The sequence below is a fragment of the Cloeon dipterum genome, chromosome 1 (assembly GCF_949628265.1).
Source record: "Cloeon dipterum chromosome 1, ieCloDipt1.1, whole genome shotgun sequence".
Lineage (NCBI taxonomy): Eukaryota > Metazoa > Arthropoda > Insecta > Ephemeroptera > Baetidae > Cloeon > Cloeon dipterum.
Window position 1 is genome coordinate 5,722,276 of NC_088786.1, and position 14,329 is coordinate 5,736,604.

At 46.8% G+C, this 14,329-nt stretch overlaps 2 protein-coding genes and 3 long non-coding RNA genes across 6 annotated transcripts; 2 read left to right on the top strand and 3 right to left on the bottom strand.

The window, feature by feature from the left end:
• Positions 1 to 1,111: 1,111 nt before the first annotated feature.
• Positions 1,112 to 3,570, top strand: LOC135948396 (uncharacterized). Its single transcript, XM_065497626.1, has 8 exons — positions 1,112 to 1,227; positions 1,290 to 1,352; positions 1,422 to 1,583; positions 1,641 to 1,799; positions 1,863 to 2,121; positions 2,177 to 2,261; positions 2,317 to 2,545; positions 2,602 to 3,570. Exons 1-8 carry the CDS (start codon positions 1,116 to 1,118, stop codon positions 2,793 to 2,795), a joined length of 1,263 nt encoding a protein of 420 aa, XP_065353698.1. The 5' UTR covers positions 1,112 to 1,115; the 3' UTR covers positions 2,796 to 3,570.
• A 242-nt stretch (positions 3,571 to 3,812) lies between these two features.
• LOC135934260 (uncharacterized) lies at positions 3,813 to 8,746 on the top strand. 2 transcript variants are annotated; one of them, XM_065475870.1, is made up of 10 exons: positions 3,813 to 5,968; positions 6,029 to 6,498; positions 6,563 to 7,016; positions 7,072 to 7,203; positions 7,264 to 7,466; positions 7,522 to 7,630; positions 7,686 to 7,823; positions 7,876 to 8,018; positions 8,082 to 8,334; positions 8,389 to 8,746. In XM_065475870.1, the coding sequence occupies exons 3-10, from the start codon at positions 6,771 to 6,773 to the stop codon at positions 8,446 to 8,448; spliced, it is 1,284 nt and encodes a 427-aa protein (XP_065331942.1). In that variant the 5' UTR covers positions 3,813 to 5,968; positions 6,029 to 6,498; positions 6,563 to 6,770; the 3' UTR covers positions 8,449 to 8,746. The 2 variants fall into 2 exon arrangements, with proteins under 2 accessions (XP_065331942.1, XP_065331940.1); XM_065475868.1 differs by having other exon boundaries at positions 7,876 to 8,334.
• A 108-nt stretch (positions 8,747 to 8,854) lies between these two features.
• Positions 8,855 to 9,714, bottom strand: LOC135934261 (uncharacterized). The gene is made up of 3 exons (XR_010574096.1): positions 9,517 to 9,714; positions 9,190 to 9,403; positions 8,855 to 9,076 (listed from the first exon to the last, which is right to left on the bottom strand). It is a non-coding gene; the product is annotated as an uncharacterized LOC135934261 (long non-coding RNA).
• Positions 9,715 to 9,848: 134 nt separating this feature from the next.
• On the bottom strand, positions 9,849 to 10,705 carry LOC135934766 (uncharacterized). The gene is made up of 3 exons (XR_010574139.1): positions 10,508 to 10,705; positions 10,181 to 10,394; positions 9,849 to 10,067 (listed from the first exon to the last, which is right to left on the bottom strand). It is a non-coding gene; the product is annotated as an uncharacterized LOC135934766 (long non-coding RNA).
• An 819-nt stretch (positions 10,706 to 11,524) lies between these two features.
• On the bottom strand, positions 11,525 to 12,957 carry LOC135948351 (uncharacterized). Its single transcript, XR_010575796.1, has 4 exons — positions 12,522 to 12,957; positions 12,184 to 12,408; positions 11,857 to 12,070; positions 11,525 to 11,743 (listed from the first exon to the last, which is right to left on the bottom strand). It is a non-coding gene; the product is annotated as an uncharacterized LOC135948351 (long non-coding RNA).
• Positions 12,958 to 14,329: the final 1,372 nt, after the last annotated feature.

The following is a 14,329-nucleotide window of genomic DNA, read 5'->3' on the forward strand; positions in this document are numbered from 1 at the left end:
CAAAATTAATTTTGAATTTCTGTGCCCTCATTCTGGACTCACTCATGGTTTCAGCCATCGTCAGTGACGTAGCATCGAGTGTTCCGAGCTCGGACCCAAGGAAGGAGAACTTCAGCGAGGACTGCACGAGCATTTCCACTATCAAGGAAAGCCTGCGGAGGCTCAGGCAGCACATCAGGAGTACAGACAATTATCGAAAATCACTGCACTGATTTTCCGCATTTAAAATTCAATGTAATCTGATTTCTTCCGAAGGTTTCGTACCGTTCGTGGAACAATAAAATGTGTAATTTCTAATTAATTCGTTTTAATTGAAACTGGGAGACGGTTCTAGGAATGAGATTTACTAAAACTTTCAATCACAATTTGCCTAAAGGCACTGGAACTTGGAAGAAACAAAGGAACATGAGCGAAAAACAAAATCAACACCTAGCTAGGCGGCAGCACTGCCTATGCGGCAAAGCAGGCCAACACTCCCAAGTGAATGCGGTGAAGGAGCATTGCATTGAGGGCGGCAAAATTTTCACTCTTGACACTCGCGCTATCTCCGGTCCGTCTTTGTCCCTCGGGTGCAGAAAGAGGCAACAGGTATGTAAATTTCCGTCATATAATGAGTAGAAATGTCAATTACAACAGTTCAACATCAATTTCAACCCAATTGCATTCTTTACAATTAATGCATGTGCGTTATGCATGTCATACATCCAATAAGAAATAGGAATCATGTAAGTTAAAGTGATGCATGCCCGCGGAAAAAGCTGAATCGAATGTAATGCACAATTTCATGGCCTGCGTAATTTTGCATCTTTTGACTGCACTGAATGCGTTAGTGTTATTTATGTGTGTACGTATTTATGCATGTCTGTAGCGAAATTTGGACGAATGTATGCAAATGTAAGGCTGCATGTGAGTGAAAATTAATGTAGACTAATTTTTTTACATTCATAACGCTCAACAAGTACATTCCGAATTCGTTGGCAAAGGGTGTCAGTCCGCCGTTATGTATCGCAAGTTGTACGATTGCTACTTTTGTAGAATTTGTGGCAGACAACGCCGCCACTTGCATTGCCGGGGCACGTTGCACTATTTTTTGACATAGGTTTCTCAGTTTCAGCATGCAACAAGAGTCGGAAACCATGGAAGGCCTGGCAGACTCGGTCACCATTGACATGAGTGCGCCCGAAAGGGACCCACTGGCCCTCGACTTCGTCCACAACAGTCCGTCATGTGAGTTAAAATCAACCCCCCCTATAAGCTGCAATACTCAACTCTCATTTATTTCCACTCAGGTGATCCCCTGCATGATTCGATTACGGAGGTCGTAGTTGGTCTTGGTCAAGGAAGAGAGTCGGGTGAGTAAAAAAGTTAATTGCATGTTGTCCTATTTGTATTTAAATTTCGCTCATTTCTTTCGAACGCAGTCCGCGAAGAAACCACAGCACAGTCCCCCACCAGGCCTGACGCAGCTGTCCCCCCCCAAACCAAGCGACGACTATTCCAGGACAAGAAGCCAAGCGAAGAGGAGGGCCAGGAACAAGAGTCAGAACAGTCTGACGAATACTCCGGCAGTGAGTACGTTCAAGGTAAGCACTCTTATTTTTACTACCCAGATTGCATGACATTAATGCTCTTCTATCCAGAAGAAGAAGACAGCCAGTCCGGTGCGTCGACTTCGAGCCACACAGACAGTGAGCGTCAGAAGCGACCTCTCCGACCACCTCCAGCTTCGGACAGTCCAGAGATGGCAGACGCTCGTATGGAGCCGGCAGAGGACGACGAACTTGCTGCGCAAGTGGCAGGTGAGCTACAGGTTATATTACTGTTGAGGAAACATCTTTTAATAACTATTGTGCAATTTTCAGCTCTGAGGACGAGGAACGCTGCGTTGGCAGCGGCCAAGTTGGAACTCGTGCAGCGGGTAGCCTCCCTAGAAGCAAAGAAGGCCCGTCTCATGGAGGAGAACCAAACGTTGCGTGACGAAGCGGCTGTCAACGATCAAAGAGTGGCTCACCTCAAGAAGGCTCGGAGGGAATTCAAGCACCAGAACCTCGAGACGGTCCACTCTCTCCAACAGGCGGTCGCTGAGCCTGGAACCAGCAAGCACACAGAGGCCACTTACTGGTAAGACCAAATTTGAAACGCTCGTCATGCTTGTACTTCACAATTCTTGTTCTAGGACCAACATGAACGCTGTCGGCCAACGACTCAGCGAGCACGGTTGGCAGAAGGTTCTGCTGAATGACCCCAACCTACCAAAAAAGGTGAGTTATACCTAACACTGAATAATTAATGATTTTAATCTTTATTTCTTTTCAGGTTCCATCGTGTGTCACTTCAAAGAAGGGCAACATCGGCATCGAGCAGGACGACATCGATGAGTGCTACGAGGATGGCAGCGGATCCTTGTACTCGGTGATGCGGCACGTGGCAATCAACCTCTTCAGGATCGAGAACCTCCTGTATTTCAGCTACGGAGGCACCAGGAGCACAAGGCGGCAAAAGGCAACCATGGCACTTCCCAAAGAGCTGAAGAATGAGTTTCTCGGTAAGTCTTTCTTGATTAAAAATTTACAATTAATTGAATAATTCTTTCCTTTGCAGACCTGGCCGGAAAAATCATTGCCAACACCAAGTACAAGTGGTACATCAGGTCGAAAGAGGTCACCATCAAGGAAATCGACATCAAGCGCATTGCCAAGAAAGCGCTCATCAATCTGATGACGGAGCGGCGCCCAAAGTTCAAACCTACCAAAGAAGACACAAGTTCCTCAGAGTCCGAAGACGATTCGGATTAATTTCCATGTCCGATACTGATTGGCAGCTACCTTCAGTTACATTTTGCATTGTAATTATTTTCATATGCGTGATACACTGCTTGTTACCACAAATAAATTAACCATTCCAAAAATTTCATTGTTTTCTTTAACATTCCATGGCATTGCTCGCAGCAAACACGATTTTAATTTCTACAGTTTGTCGCAATTTCCATATTGCTCTAATACAATTTTTTCAATTGTTCGTGCAACACGTTTCGTTATAAACAAAATCACGCTACGTTAACCCTTTCCCTCCGTTGCTGATTGTTTTCCGACAGTTAAATTGAACTGGATCTGCATTGCCGTGGCAGCGTAACCGCCATGGCCGAAACAGTAATTTTCGGATTTTGGCCGACGATTTCGATAAAAATTGCTTCGCGAATTATTCCGCGAATAATTACACAAAAATTAAGTGGATGTGGTGCGGAATTAAATTTTTTTTTTCCGACAGTTAAATTGAACTGGATCTGCATTGCCGTGGCAGCGTAACCGCCATGGCCGAAACAGTAATTTTCGGTTTTTGGGCGAAATTTCCACATCAACTTGCTTCCCGAGTGATTCCTCAACTAACTTTACAAAAATTTTTAATGAAACAGTGAAATTTGAATTTTTTGAGCGACAATAGAAATTACACCATGCAACGCGACTAGGATCGCACTCAGCTTTATTTGGCGATCAAAGTGCTAAACTGGCAGCGGATCTGCATTGCCGTGGCAGCGTAACCGCCATGGCCGAAACAGTAATTTTCGGATTTTGGCCGACGATTTCGATAAAAATTGCTTCCCGAATTATTCCGCGAATAATTACACAAAAATTAAGTGGATGTGGTGCGGAATTAAATTTTTTTTTCCGACAGTTAAATTGAACTGGATCTGCATTGCCGTGGCAGCGTAACCGCCATGGCCGAAACAGTAATTTTCGGATTTTGGCCGACGATTTCGATAAAAATTGCTTCGCGAATTATTCCGCGAATAATTACACAAAAATTAAGTGGATGTGGTGCGGAATTAAATTTTTTTTTTCCGACAGTTAAATTGAACTGGATCTGCATTGCCGTGGCAGCGTAACCGCCATGGCCGAAACAGTAATTTTCGGTTTTTGGGCGAAATTTCCACATCAACTTGCTTCCCGAGTGATTCCTCAACTAACTTTACAAAAATTTTTAATGAAACAGTGAAATTTGAATTTTTTGAGCGACAATAGAAATTACACCATGCAACGCGACTAGGATCGCACTCAGCTTTATTTGGCGATCAAAGTGCTAAACTGGCAGCGGATCTGCATTGCCGTGGCAGCGTAACCGCCATGGCCGAAACAGTAATTTTCGGATTTTGGCCGACGATTTCGATAAAAATTGCTTCCCGAATTATTCCGCGAATAATTACACAAAAATTAAGTGGATGTGGTGCGGAATTAAATTTTTTTTTTCCGACAGTTAAATTGAACTGGATCTGCATTGCCGTGGCAGCGTAACCGCCATGGCCGAAACAGTAATTTTCGGATTTTGGCCGACGATTTCGATAAAAATTGCTTCGCGAATTATTCCGCGAATAATTACACAAAAATTAAGTGGATGTGGTGCGGAATTAAATTTTTTTTTTCCGACAGTTAAATTGAACTGGATCTGCATTGCCGTGGCAGCGTAACCGCCATGGCCGAAACAGTAATTTTCGGTTTTTGGGCGAAATTTCCACATCAACTTGCTTCCCGAGTGATTCCTCAACTAACTTTACAAAAATTTTTAATGAAACAGTGAAATTTGAATTTTTTGAGCGACAATAGAAATTACACCATGCAACGCGACTAGGATCGCACTCAGCTTTATTTGGCGATCAAAGTGCTAAACTGGCAGCGGATCTGCATTGCCGTGGCAGCGTAACCGCCATGGCCGAAACAGTAATTTTCGGATTTTGGCCGACGATTTCGATAAAAATTGCTTCCCGAATTATTCCGCGAATAATTACACAAAAATTAAGTGGATGTGGTGCGGAATTAAATTTTTTTTTTCCGACAGTTAAATTGAACTGGATCTGCATTGCCGTGGCAGCGTAACCGCCATGGCCGAAACAGTAATTTTCGGATTTTGGCCGACGATTTCGATAAAAATTGCTTCGCGAATTATTCCGCGAATAATTACACAAAAATTAAGTGGATGTGGTGCGGAATTAAATTTTTTTTTCCGACAGTTAAATTGAACTGGATCTGCATTGCCGTGGCAGCGTAACCGCCATGGCCGAAACAGTAATTTTCGGTTTTTGGGCGAAATTTCCACATCAACTTGCTTCCCGAGTGATTCCTCAACTAACTTTACAAAAATTTTTAATGAAACAGTGAAATTTGAATTTTTTGAGCGACATTAGAAATTACACCATGCAACGCGACTAGGATCGCACTCAGCTTTATTTGGCGATCAAAGTGCTAAACTGGCAGCGGATCTGCATTGCCGTGGCAGCGTAACCGCCATGGCCGAAACAGTAATTTTCGGATTTTGGCCGACGATTTCGATAAAAATTGCTTCCCGAATTATTCCGCGAATAATTACACAAAAATTAAGTGGATGTGGTGCGGAATTAAATTTTTTTTTCCGACAGTTAAATTGAACTGGATCTGCATTGCCGTGGCAGTTGATCTGCAAGCCCAAACGGTTACTGCAGTGGGCGTGGAGTGCATCTGCAAAATCTCATGAATCACTTTCAGCAACTCTGCTCAACCTTCCAATTTTGGACTTTTACTGCAATTCTCCAAGGCTGTCCTTCGTGCTTACACTAATTCTGCGCATAAATTGCTTCAAGTGACACACTGTTGCCACGCAATTTCTCAAAAATGCGGCCACTTGGATCATATGCCCAATTTGGCAATCAGTTCTGCAAAATTGTCAGTGCAGAGGAAGATCAGGCATTCAGGTCCCCGGCAATTTACCACATCACAGTGCTCGAGTGAGTCTTTTCGAACGAACCATTACAATATCTCGCAGCTCTAATTTATTCCCATAGGCGAGTTGCTAAGACTCTCATCCAGAACGGACCGCCAAATGAGTTGGTCCAAATTAAAGGATGCCATTACGTGGAAGACAGGGCCCTCCGTGATACTATTCGAGTTCTACCATCCATGCAGGAGGCTTCTACAGATGCTTCATATTTCTGCAGACTCTAGTACTTATAATACACTTAAACAACAAGTTTTGCCTAATTAGCGATTAAACACTCGTGCAGTTTTGATGGATCCTCGTTCCTACCAACAATGATTTTCAACGAACAAGACAAGTGGTGCCCTTGCAGGTATTCAAGCAAACGAAAGATGCTGGCGCACGTCACAACGGACGGATTGAATGGCCTAACTTCTGTAACACATCATTTTAATATTCAAAAGGCCAACAAAAACTCTATCAAATGTTTCATTATGGTGTCACAGGTGCGGTTCGGCTCGTCCGTTGCTATTGAGAAGGGGACATGCTTAGCCACAACACTCAAATCAGAGCAATTGCCAGAAGTGCCTGGACAAAAATTACTCCGCGTTGTCCGCGTTGACAAAATCAAGGTCAAAAAAACCGGTGACAAAAAATCAGACCAGGTACTCGCTGCATCAAAGATTCGGTTGGCTGTCACTTGCTTTGTCAGACCTCCTGAGACCAACAGTTGTTCGCAAGAATCGCCTGCAAATCTTCTACACTTGTCTTCATACAGTGAATATACTCATTTAACAAAACCCTCCGCTTTTTTTAAAACCATCTTCACTACCATTCACAGAAACTGAAATTTCTGGTGCACTTTTCGTCGCGGTCGTTAACGTCTCGTTCCATAACACACTGGAAGTGAAGTACACAACCGACATCGATCAATACGGAACGGCCACATACATCTGCAACAGTCTCCTAGACATGCAAACCAACCAAGTTGTATTGCCTGCTTCCATCCCAAAATTAGTAATTGAATTCATTTATGCTAACAGCTTTCGATGCTTGATGGCTCCCTTGCTTCAACAAAGAGTGTTACTCCGTCACTCGAATCAAATCCACTCCGATGCCTAGATCTGTTCTGCGGCTGCGGAGGATTATCCCTAGGGTTGGAGATGAGCCACCTGACAACCTGCCTTTGGGCAGTTGACGCAGACCCTACAGCGTGCAAATCCTTCGCTGCCAACTTCAGACAAGCAACAGTGTACCAAAGTTCAGCCATTGACTGGTTGAAAGAACTAAAAACGGTAACTTGTTCGAGCACAACACCAAGGAAGATTAATACTCCTAAATCCAAAATAGGGAGCATTGTTCACAAAAAAGGGACAGAAGCTGCCACAAACCGGCGAGGTGGAAATGATTATTGGAGGACCGCCGTGCCAAGGATTCTCCAAATTAAATAGATTCAAAAACAACAACACCTCAGTCACAAACGTAACTACTTAGAATTCACTAAAATCAACTTTCCATTGTTTCTTTCATGCCATTCTTCAGAAATCACAAGTTCCAGTGTTTCTGGAAATCGTCGCCTACTTCAGGCCTAAGTGCTTCTTGATGGAAAATGTCAAATCCTTCATCACAGAGGATGGTGGAAAACACTTTCTGGCAGCGCTGCAGGCAACCAAAGACTTGGGTTATTATTTCAACTTCAATGTCTTACAGGCTGCTGATTTCGGCGCACCTCAACAACGCCCTAGGTTGTCCTCTCCAAAACTTCACTAATCCCACTAACAACATTTCCCAATCTGCTAGGTTCTTCCTGTTTGGCACCCTCGACAGCAGACGGCTGGCTGCAGCACCAATAAGCACCCATTACTCTGGTCTGGAAGTCACAAGTGTCAAAGCAGCCAGTCATACTCTGGTACCAATTCATGCTTTCCACCACTGCCTAATTCGTAGCTTCCTTCCCCCTACAGTCATTCACGGACAAACAGGAAGCTTACTTTCAAAAAGTTACTGTGCACCACGCCATTGCTGATTTGCCAGATGTTGAGCCACAAGAGAGCGGCAACAAAATCAGCTACAACTCAATCAACTCAACTTTCCAATTCAAAGTGAGTATAACAATCATTTCAATCCGAAACTATTAATAACATTTCTTCACAGATGAGGAATGGCAGTGACACTTTGCGATTGCATAAGCTCCCCACGTCACTGAATCCAGATGACCAAAAAAGGATCACAATGATCCCGCCAGGGTCAGACTGGCGATGCCTACCTCAGTCAGAACACGAGGAATGCTTCAAAACGTTTGCGCTAACTTCGCTTAAAATTTATTTAAAATTAATCTTCCTCTTCTCTACTTCCATTAGAGGCATGCCCCTTGCACCTAAGTCACTGGTAAAGTCCTCTCGCTCTAATGGTGACTGGAAAGGAGCTTATGGCAGACTGCGATGGTCCGACCTCTTCATGACAGTTTTAACAAGACCAACCCTTGCTTCTAAGACTGGGACAATCATCCATCCTATCTACAATAGAACCCTGACAATACGAGAGTTTGCACGAGCACAGACCTTTCCAGACAACTTCAAATTCAAAGGGACCATAGCTCAAGTTCAGCGACAGGTAGCCTATCTAAGTCATTAAAGCCCTTTGATAATTAATAATATTGCTCTACAGATTGGAAACGCGGTACCCCCCCTTCTGGCTGAATCACTCGGACGTGCATTCAAAATCTAACAAAACGTACGCCTCATTCTCCTCTTTCATAACAACACGAGTCATATTCAATAAAATTTTTACTTCATAACTGTGTATTTATTTCCATTCATTACATTCCATTCCTGCACAGTCCCTCCAATGGCTGCCACCAGCATGAAGACCGAAGCATGGCCGGCGAGCAGGGCGCCCAGGGCAACCGCCTCTCACTGCAGCATGCCCCAGAGGTGCTCCAGCCTTGGCACGGCTGCTGGCGGGGCGTCTCAGACTGCCTGCTGCACCTCTCGTGCCACCGTCTGGACTCTCACATGCCTGAAATCAAAGTGAATCAGTCACAGCGCACAAAAAACACAACATGGCGCAATAAGGAAGGCCACAGCTGAATGCCAAACACATATTGCACATGTAAAACAGTTTTCACTCACCCCACACGCAGACAACTCCTTCGCCACCCAGCTCGGTCGCCAACCACTCTCCAACTGCCAGCTTCGAGGTGTTTGGCGGCTAGCAGGGCGCCCAGGGCAACCGCCTCTCACTGCAGCATGCCCCAGAGGTGCTCCTGGGGACTCCCAGCCTTGGCAAGGCTGCTGGCGGGGCGTCTCAGACTGCCTGCTGCACCTCTCGTGCCACCGTCTGGACTCTCACATGCCTGAAATCAAAGTGAATCAGTCACAGCGCACAAAAAACACAACATGGCGCAATAAGGAAGGCCACAGCTGAATGCCAAACACATATTGCACATGCAAAACAGTTTTCACTCACCCCAACACGCAGACAACTCCTTCGCCACCCAGCTCGGTCGCCAACCACTCTCCAACTGCCAGCTTCGAAGTGTTTGGCGGCTAGCAGGGCGCCCAGGGCAACCGCCTCTCACTGCAGCATGCCCCAGAGGTGCTCCAGCCTTGGCACGGCTGCTGGCGGGACGTCTCAGACTGACTGCTGCACCTCTCGTGCCACCGTCTGGACTCAGACATGCCTGAAATCAAAGTGAATCAGTCACAGCGCACAAAAAACACAACATGGCGCAATAAGGAAGGCCACAGCTGAATGCCAAACACATATTGCACATGTAAAACAGTTTTCACTCACCCCAACACGCAGACAACTCCTTCGCCACCCAGCTCGGTCGCCAACCACTCTCCAACTGCCAGCTTCGAAGTGTTTGGCGGCTAGCAGGGCGCCCAGGGCAACCGCCTCTCACTGCAGCATGCCCCAGAGGTGCTCCAGCCTTGGCACGGCTGCTGGCGGGACGTCTCAGACTGACTGCTGCACCTCTCGTGCCACCGTCTGGACTCTCACATGCCTGAAATCAAAGTGAATCAGTCACAGCGCACAAAAAACACAACATGGCGCAATAAGGAAGGCCACAGCTGAATGCCAAACACATTTTGCACATGCAAAACAGTTTTCACTCACCCCACACGCAGACAACTCCGTCGCCACCCAGCTCGGTCGCCAACCACTCTCCAACTGCCAGCTTCGAGGTGTTTGGCGGCTAGCAGGGCGCCCAGGGCAACCGCCTCTCACTGCAGCATGCCCCAGAGGTGCTCCTGGGGACTCCCAGCCTTGGCAAGGCTGCTGGCGGGGCGTCTCAGACTGCCTGCTGCACCTCTCGTGCCACCGTCTGGACTCTCACATGCCTGAAATCAAAGTGAATCAGTCACAGCGCACAAAAAACACAACATGGCGCAATAAGGAAGGCCACAGCTGAATGCCAAACACATATTGCACATGTAAAACAGTTTTCACTCACCCCAACACGCAGACAACTCCTTCGCCACCCAGCTCGGTCGCCAACCACTCTCCAACTGCCAGCTTCGAAGTGTTTGGCGGCTAGCAGGGCGCCCAGGGCAACCGCCTCTCACTGCAGCATGCCCCAGAGGTGCTCCAGCCTTGGCACGGCTGCTGGCGGGACGTCTCAGACTGACTGCTGCACCTCTCGTGCCACCGTCTGGACTCAGACATGCCTGAAATCAAAGTGAATCAGTCACAGCGCACAAAAAACACAACATGGCGCAATAAGGAAGGCCACAGCTGAATGCCAAACACATATTGCACATGTAAAACAGTTTTCACTCACCCCAACACGCAGACAACTCCTTCGCCACCCAGCTCGGTCGCCAACCACTCTCCAACTGCCAGCTTCGAAGTGTTTGGCGGCTAGCAGGGCGCCCAGGGCAACCGCCTCTCACTGCAGCATGCCCCAGAGGTGCTCCTGGGGACTCCCAGCCTTGGCACGGCTGCTGGCGGGACGTCTCAGACTGACTGCTGCACCTCTCGTGCCACCGTCTGGACTCTCACATGCCTGAAATCAAAGTGAATCAGTCACAGCGCACAAAAAACACAACATGGCGCAATAAGGAAGGCCACAGCTGAATGCCAAACACATATTGCACATGTAAAACAGTTTTCACTCACCCCACACGCAGACAACTCCTTCGCCACCCAGCTCGGTCGCCAACCACTCTCCAACTGCCAGCTTCGAGGTGTTTGGCGGCTAGCAGGGCGCCCAGGGCAACCGCCTCTCACTGCAGCATGCCCCAGAGGTGCTCCTGGGGACTCCCAGCCTTGGCAAGGCTGCTGGCGGGGCGTCTCAGACTGACTGCTGCACCTCTCGTGCCACCGTCTGGACTCTCACATGCCTGAAATCAAAGTGAATCAGTCACAGCGCACAAAAAACACAACATGGCGCAATAAGGAAGGCCACAGCTGAATGCCAAACACATATTGCACATGCAAAACAGTTTTCACTCACCCCACACGCAGACAACTCCGTCGCCACCCAGCTCGGTCGCCAACCACTCTCCAACTGCCAGCTTCGAGGTGTTTGGCGGCTAGCAGGGCGCCCAGGGCAACCGCCTCTCACTGCAGCATGCCCCAGAGGTGCTCCTGGGGACTCCCAGCCTTGGCAAGGCTGCTGGCGGGGCGTCTCAGACTGACTGCTGCACCTCTCGTGCCACCGTCTGGACTCTCACATGCCTGAAATCAAAGTGAATCAGTCACAGCGCACAAAAAACACAACATGGCGCAATAAGGAAGGCCACAGCTGAATGCCAAACACATTTTGCACATGCAAAACAGTTTTCACTCACCCCACACGCAGACAACTCCGTCGCCACCCAGCTCGGTCGCCAACCACTCTCCAACTGCCAGCTTCGAGGTGTTTGGCGGCTAGCAGGGCGCCCAGGGCAACCGCCTCTCACTGCAGCATGCCCCAGAGGTGCTCCTGGGGACTCCCAGCCTTGGCAAGGCTGCTGGCGGGGCGTCTCAGACTGCCTGCTGCACCTCTCGTGCCACCGTCTGGACTCTCACATGCCTGAAATCAAAGTGAATCAGTCACAGCGCACAAAAAACACAACATGGCGCAATAAGGAAGGCCACAGCTGAATGCCAAACACATATTGCACATGTAAAACAGTTTTCACTCACCCCAACACGCAGACAACTCCTTCGCCACCCAGCTCGGTCGCCAACCACTCTCCAACTGCCAGCTTCGAAGTGTTTGGCGGCTAGCAGGGCGCCCAGGGCAACCGCCTCTCACTGCAGCATGCCCCAGAGGTGCTCCAGCCTTGGCACGGCTGCTGGCGGGACGTCTCAGACTGACTGCTGCACCTCTCGTGCCACCGTCTGGACTCAGACATGCCTGAAATCAAAGTGAATCAGTCACAGCGCACAAAAAACACAACATGGCGCAATAAGGAAGGCCACAGCTGAATGCCAAACACATATTGCACATGTAAAACAGTTTTCACTCACCCCAACACGCAGACAACTCCTTCGCCACCCAGCTCGGTCGCCAACCACTCTCCAACTGCCAGCTTCGAAGTGTTTGGCGGCTAGCAGGGCGCCCAGGGCAACCGCCTCTCACTGCAGCATGCCCCAGAGGTGCTCCTGGGGACTCCCAGCCTTGGCACGGCTGCTGGCGGGGCGTCTCAGACTGACTGCTGCACCTCTCGTGCCGCCGTCTGGACTCTCACATGCCTGAAAACAAAGTTAATCAGTCACTGTCCATAAAATACATGATATAGCGCAATAAGGAAGGCCAAAAATCAATGCCTTACACATATTTCAATTTTAAAACTGTTTCCACTCACCCCGCCACGCAGCCAACTCCGTCCTCACCCAGCTCGGTCCCCTAACACTCTCCAACTGCCAAGTTAGCGGTGCTTGGCAGCAAGCAGGGCGCCCAGGGCATACACCTGGCCCTGCTGCATGCAACGCTGGGCGCCTACGGGGACTTAAAACTTTGCCCGCGGCATAAATTCAGGGCATAAACTCAGACAACAATGGCGGCGACTTTTAGAAAAGCACTCATGGCACAATCACAAATGATGTCAAGGCGCATGCGCCAGATGGTCTGTAATCACTACCGCGCAGCGCTCACAACACCACTGGTGCTGCCACCTTCCCATACCACACTCGAAAAACCGGTTGTTTTGGCACCATCCCCACCCATTTACAACCGTCCAGCTTGGATGACGCCCATCACCTTGATAATGCCAACCTCTGAAATTCGTCAACTTTGACCATTTTTTTCACCCCCAACCCCAACCCCAAAAAATCCAAAAAAATATTTTTTAACACCCCCCCAACCGCATTGACGCCCACAGCAAGTATGAAGCGAATTCATTACTATCATTTTTGTAAACAAAACAATAAAAATATTCAGAAGGATGCCATAAGTGACGCTATTCTGTTTATAGAGGACAATTAAATATTTTTACTATTCGTTATCGATATTTAATATTAAATGAAGGGATGTGATGGCAAAAATCATATAAAATCTCCTCAATTTCCAATTTTAATTTGTGTTTAATCCTAATACTTTTATAATTAATAAAATGGTAAAAATTTGATTAATAAAATCAAGAAAAAAAATTAATACTTATTTACAATCAGTATCACATGAACATTTAAATCTTTTATTTACAATTTATCAAAATTTATCATAGACACAAGGGCTGTAAAAAGCAAATAGATATTTGGGAGTATGAAGAGGGTTGGAATGATGAAGACCGATTAATTCAGATTGACGAATTTGGTTGGTGGATTAGTTTACAGTTGGAAATCCGATCGGATGCTTAATAAAATACCAGAACTGAAATTGTTTTACAATAATAAGTGATAAATTCTTTTGCTAACTGACGGTTGGACTTTGAATCGGGTTCTGCACTATTAAACGAATCACGTCAGCACCGTGTGGCTGACGGACGAAAACTGAATTCTTATTTTAAAATCATCTTTCTGCTGTTAAACAATAATGCAAAATTACAATAATTCAAACCGCCGACAATTGTTGGCTTCCAACAAAAAGCAGGACCGCGTTGTTGTACCGCTAGTCCGCTACAGATATATCCAACTTGGAAGCGCTCTGCTGCATGCGTTCAAGTCACCTCAAAGAAGTCTACTTTTTACCCTTATTTAAAAAGATTTTCATAAACTTTTTATTTGGTATTTTTGAAAAAATTTACCATCCACCAAATTGAATTTACAGAGTGGTCTATATTCGTAAAATCTTATGTGAACATTTATTCTCTAATAATTATAATATTTTATTAACTCTATCAATTGTAGAGTCGGGTTCTTTCCTCACTTTAAAAGAAAATTAAAATACACTTAGTAAATGGTGACATTGGTTTATACGCAAGAAGGCTGCCGGTCGGTTTATTCAATATGCTTTGTACAGTCACTGGCACAAAATAGACCCCAATAAATTTGTGGCAAGTTGGAAACTCTGAGGTGGGCGCATAGACATTAGTGCACTGACCTAAAGCAAAGACCGACCAGGGTGCATTCTTCCCACAGCAGGACAGCTGAAGCAACGCTTTTGTGCTTTTTGTTCTCGGCAAAGCGAATGCCTTGGTTGGGGCGAATGCACGGAGTGGATCGAAAGAGAAGGGAG

Bases quoted from the DNA above. Each gene is read 5' to 3' on its own strand.
- LOC135948396 (XM_065497626.1), top strand. From the start codon at position 1,116: ATGCAACAAGAGTCGGAAACCATGGAAGGCCTGGCAGACTCGGTCACC. The intron at 1,800-1,862 runs GTGAGCTACAGG...TGCAATTTTCAG, and splicing joins ACTTGCTGCGCAAGTGGCAG to CTCTGAGGACGAGGAACGCT. The intron at 2,122-2,176 runs GTAAGACCAAAT...TTCTTGTTCTAG, and splicing joins CACACAGAGGCCACTTACTG to GACCAACATGAACGCTGTCG.
- LOC135934260 (XM_065475868.1), top strand. From the start codon at position 6,771: ATGCTTGATGGCTCCCTTGCTTCAACAAAGAGTGTTACTCCGTCACTC. The intron at 7,631-7,685 runs GTACCAATTCAT...TTCCCCCTACAG, and splicing joins AAGCAGCCAGTCATACTCTG to TCATTCACGGACAAACAGGA. The intron at 7,824-7,875 runs GTGAGTATAACA...ATTTCTTCACAG, and splicing joins ACTCAACTTTCCAATTCAAA to ATGAGGAATGGCAGTGACAC.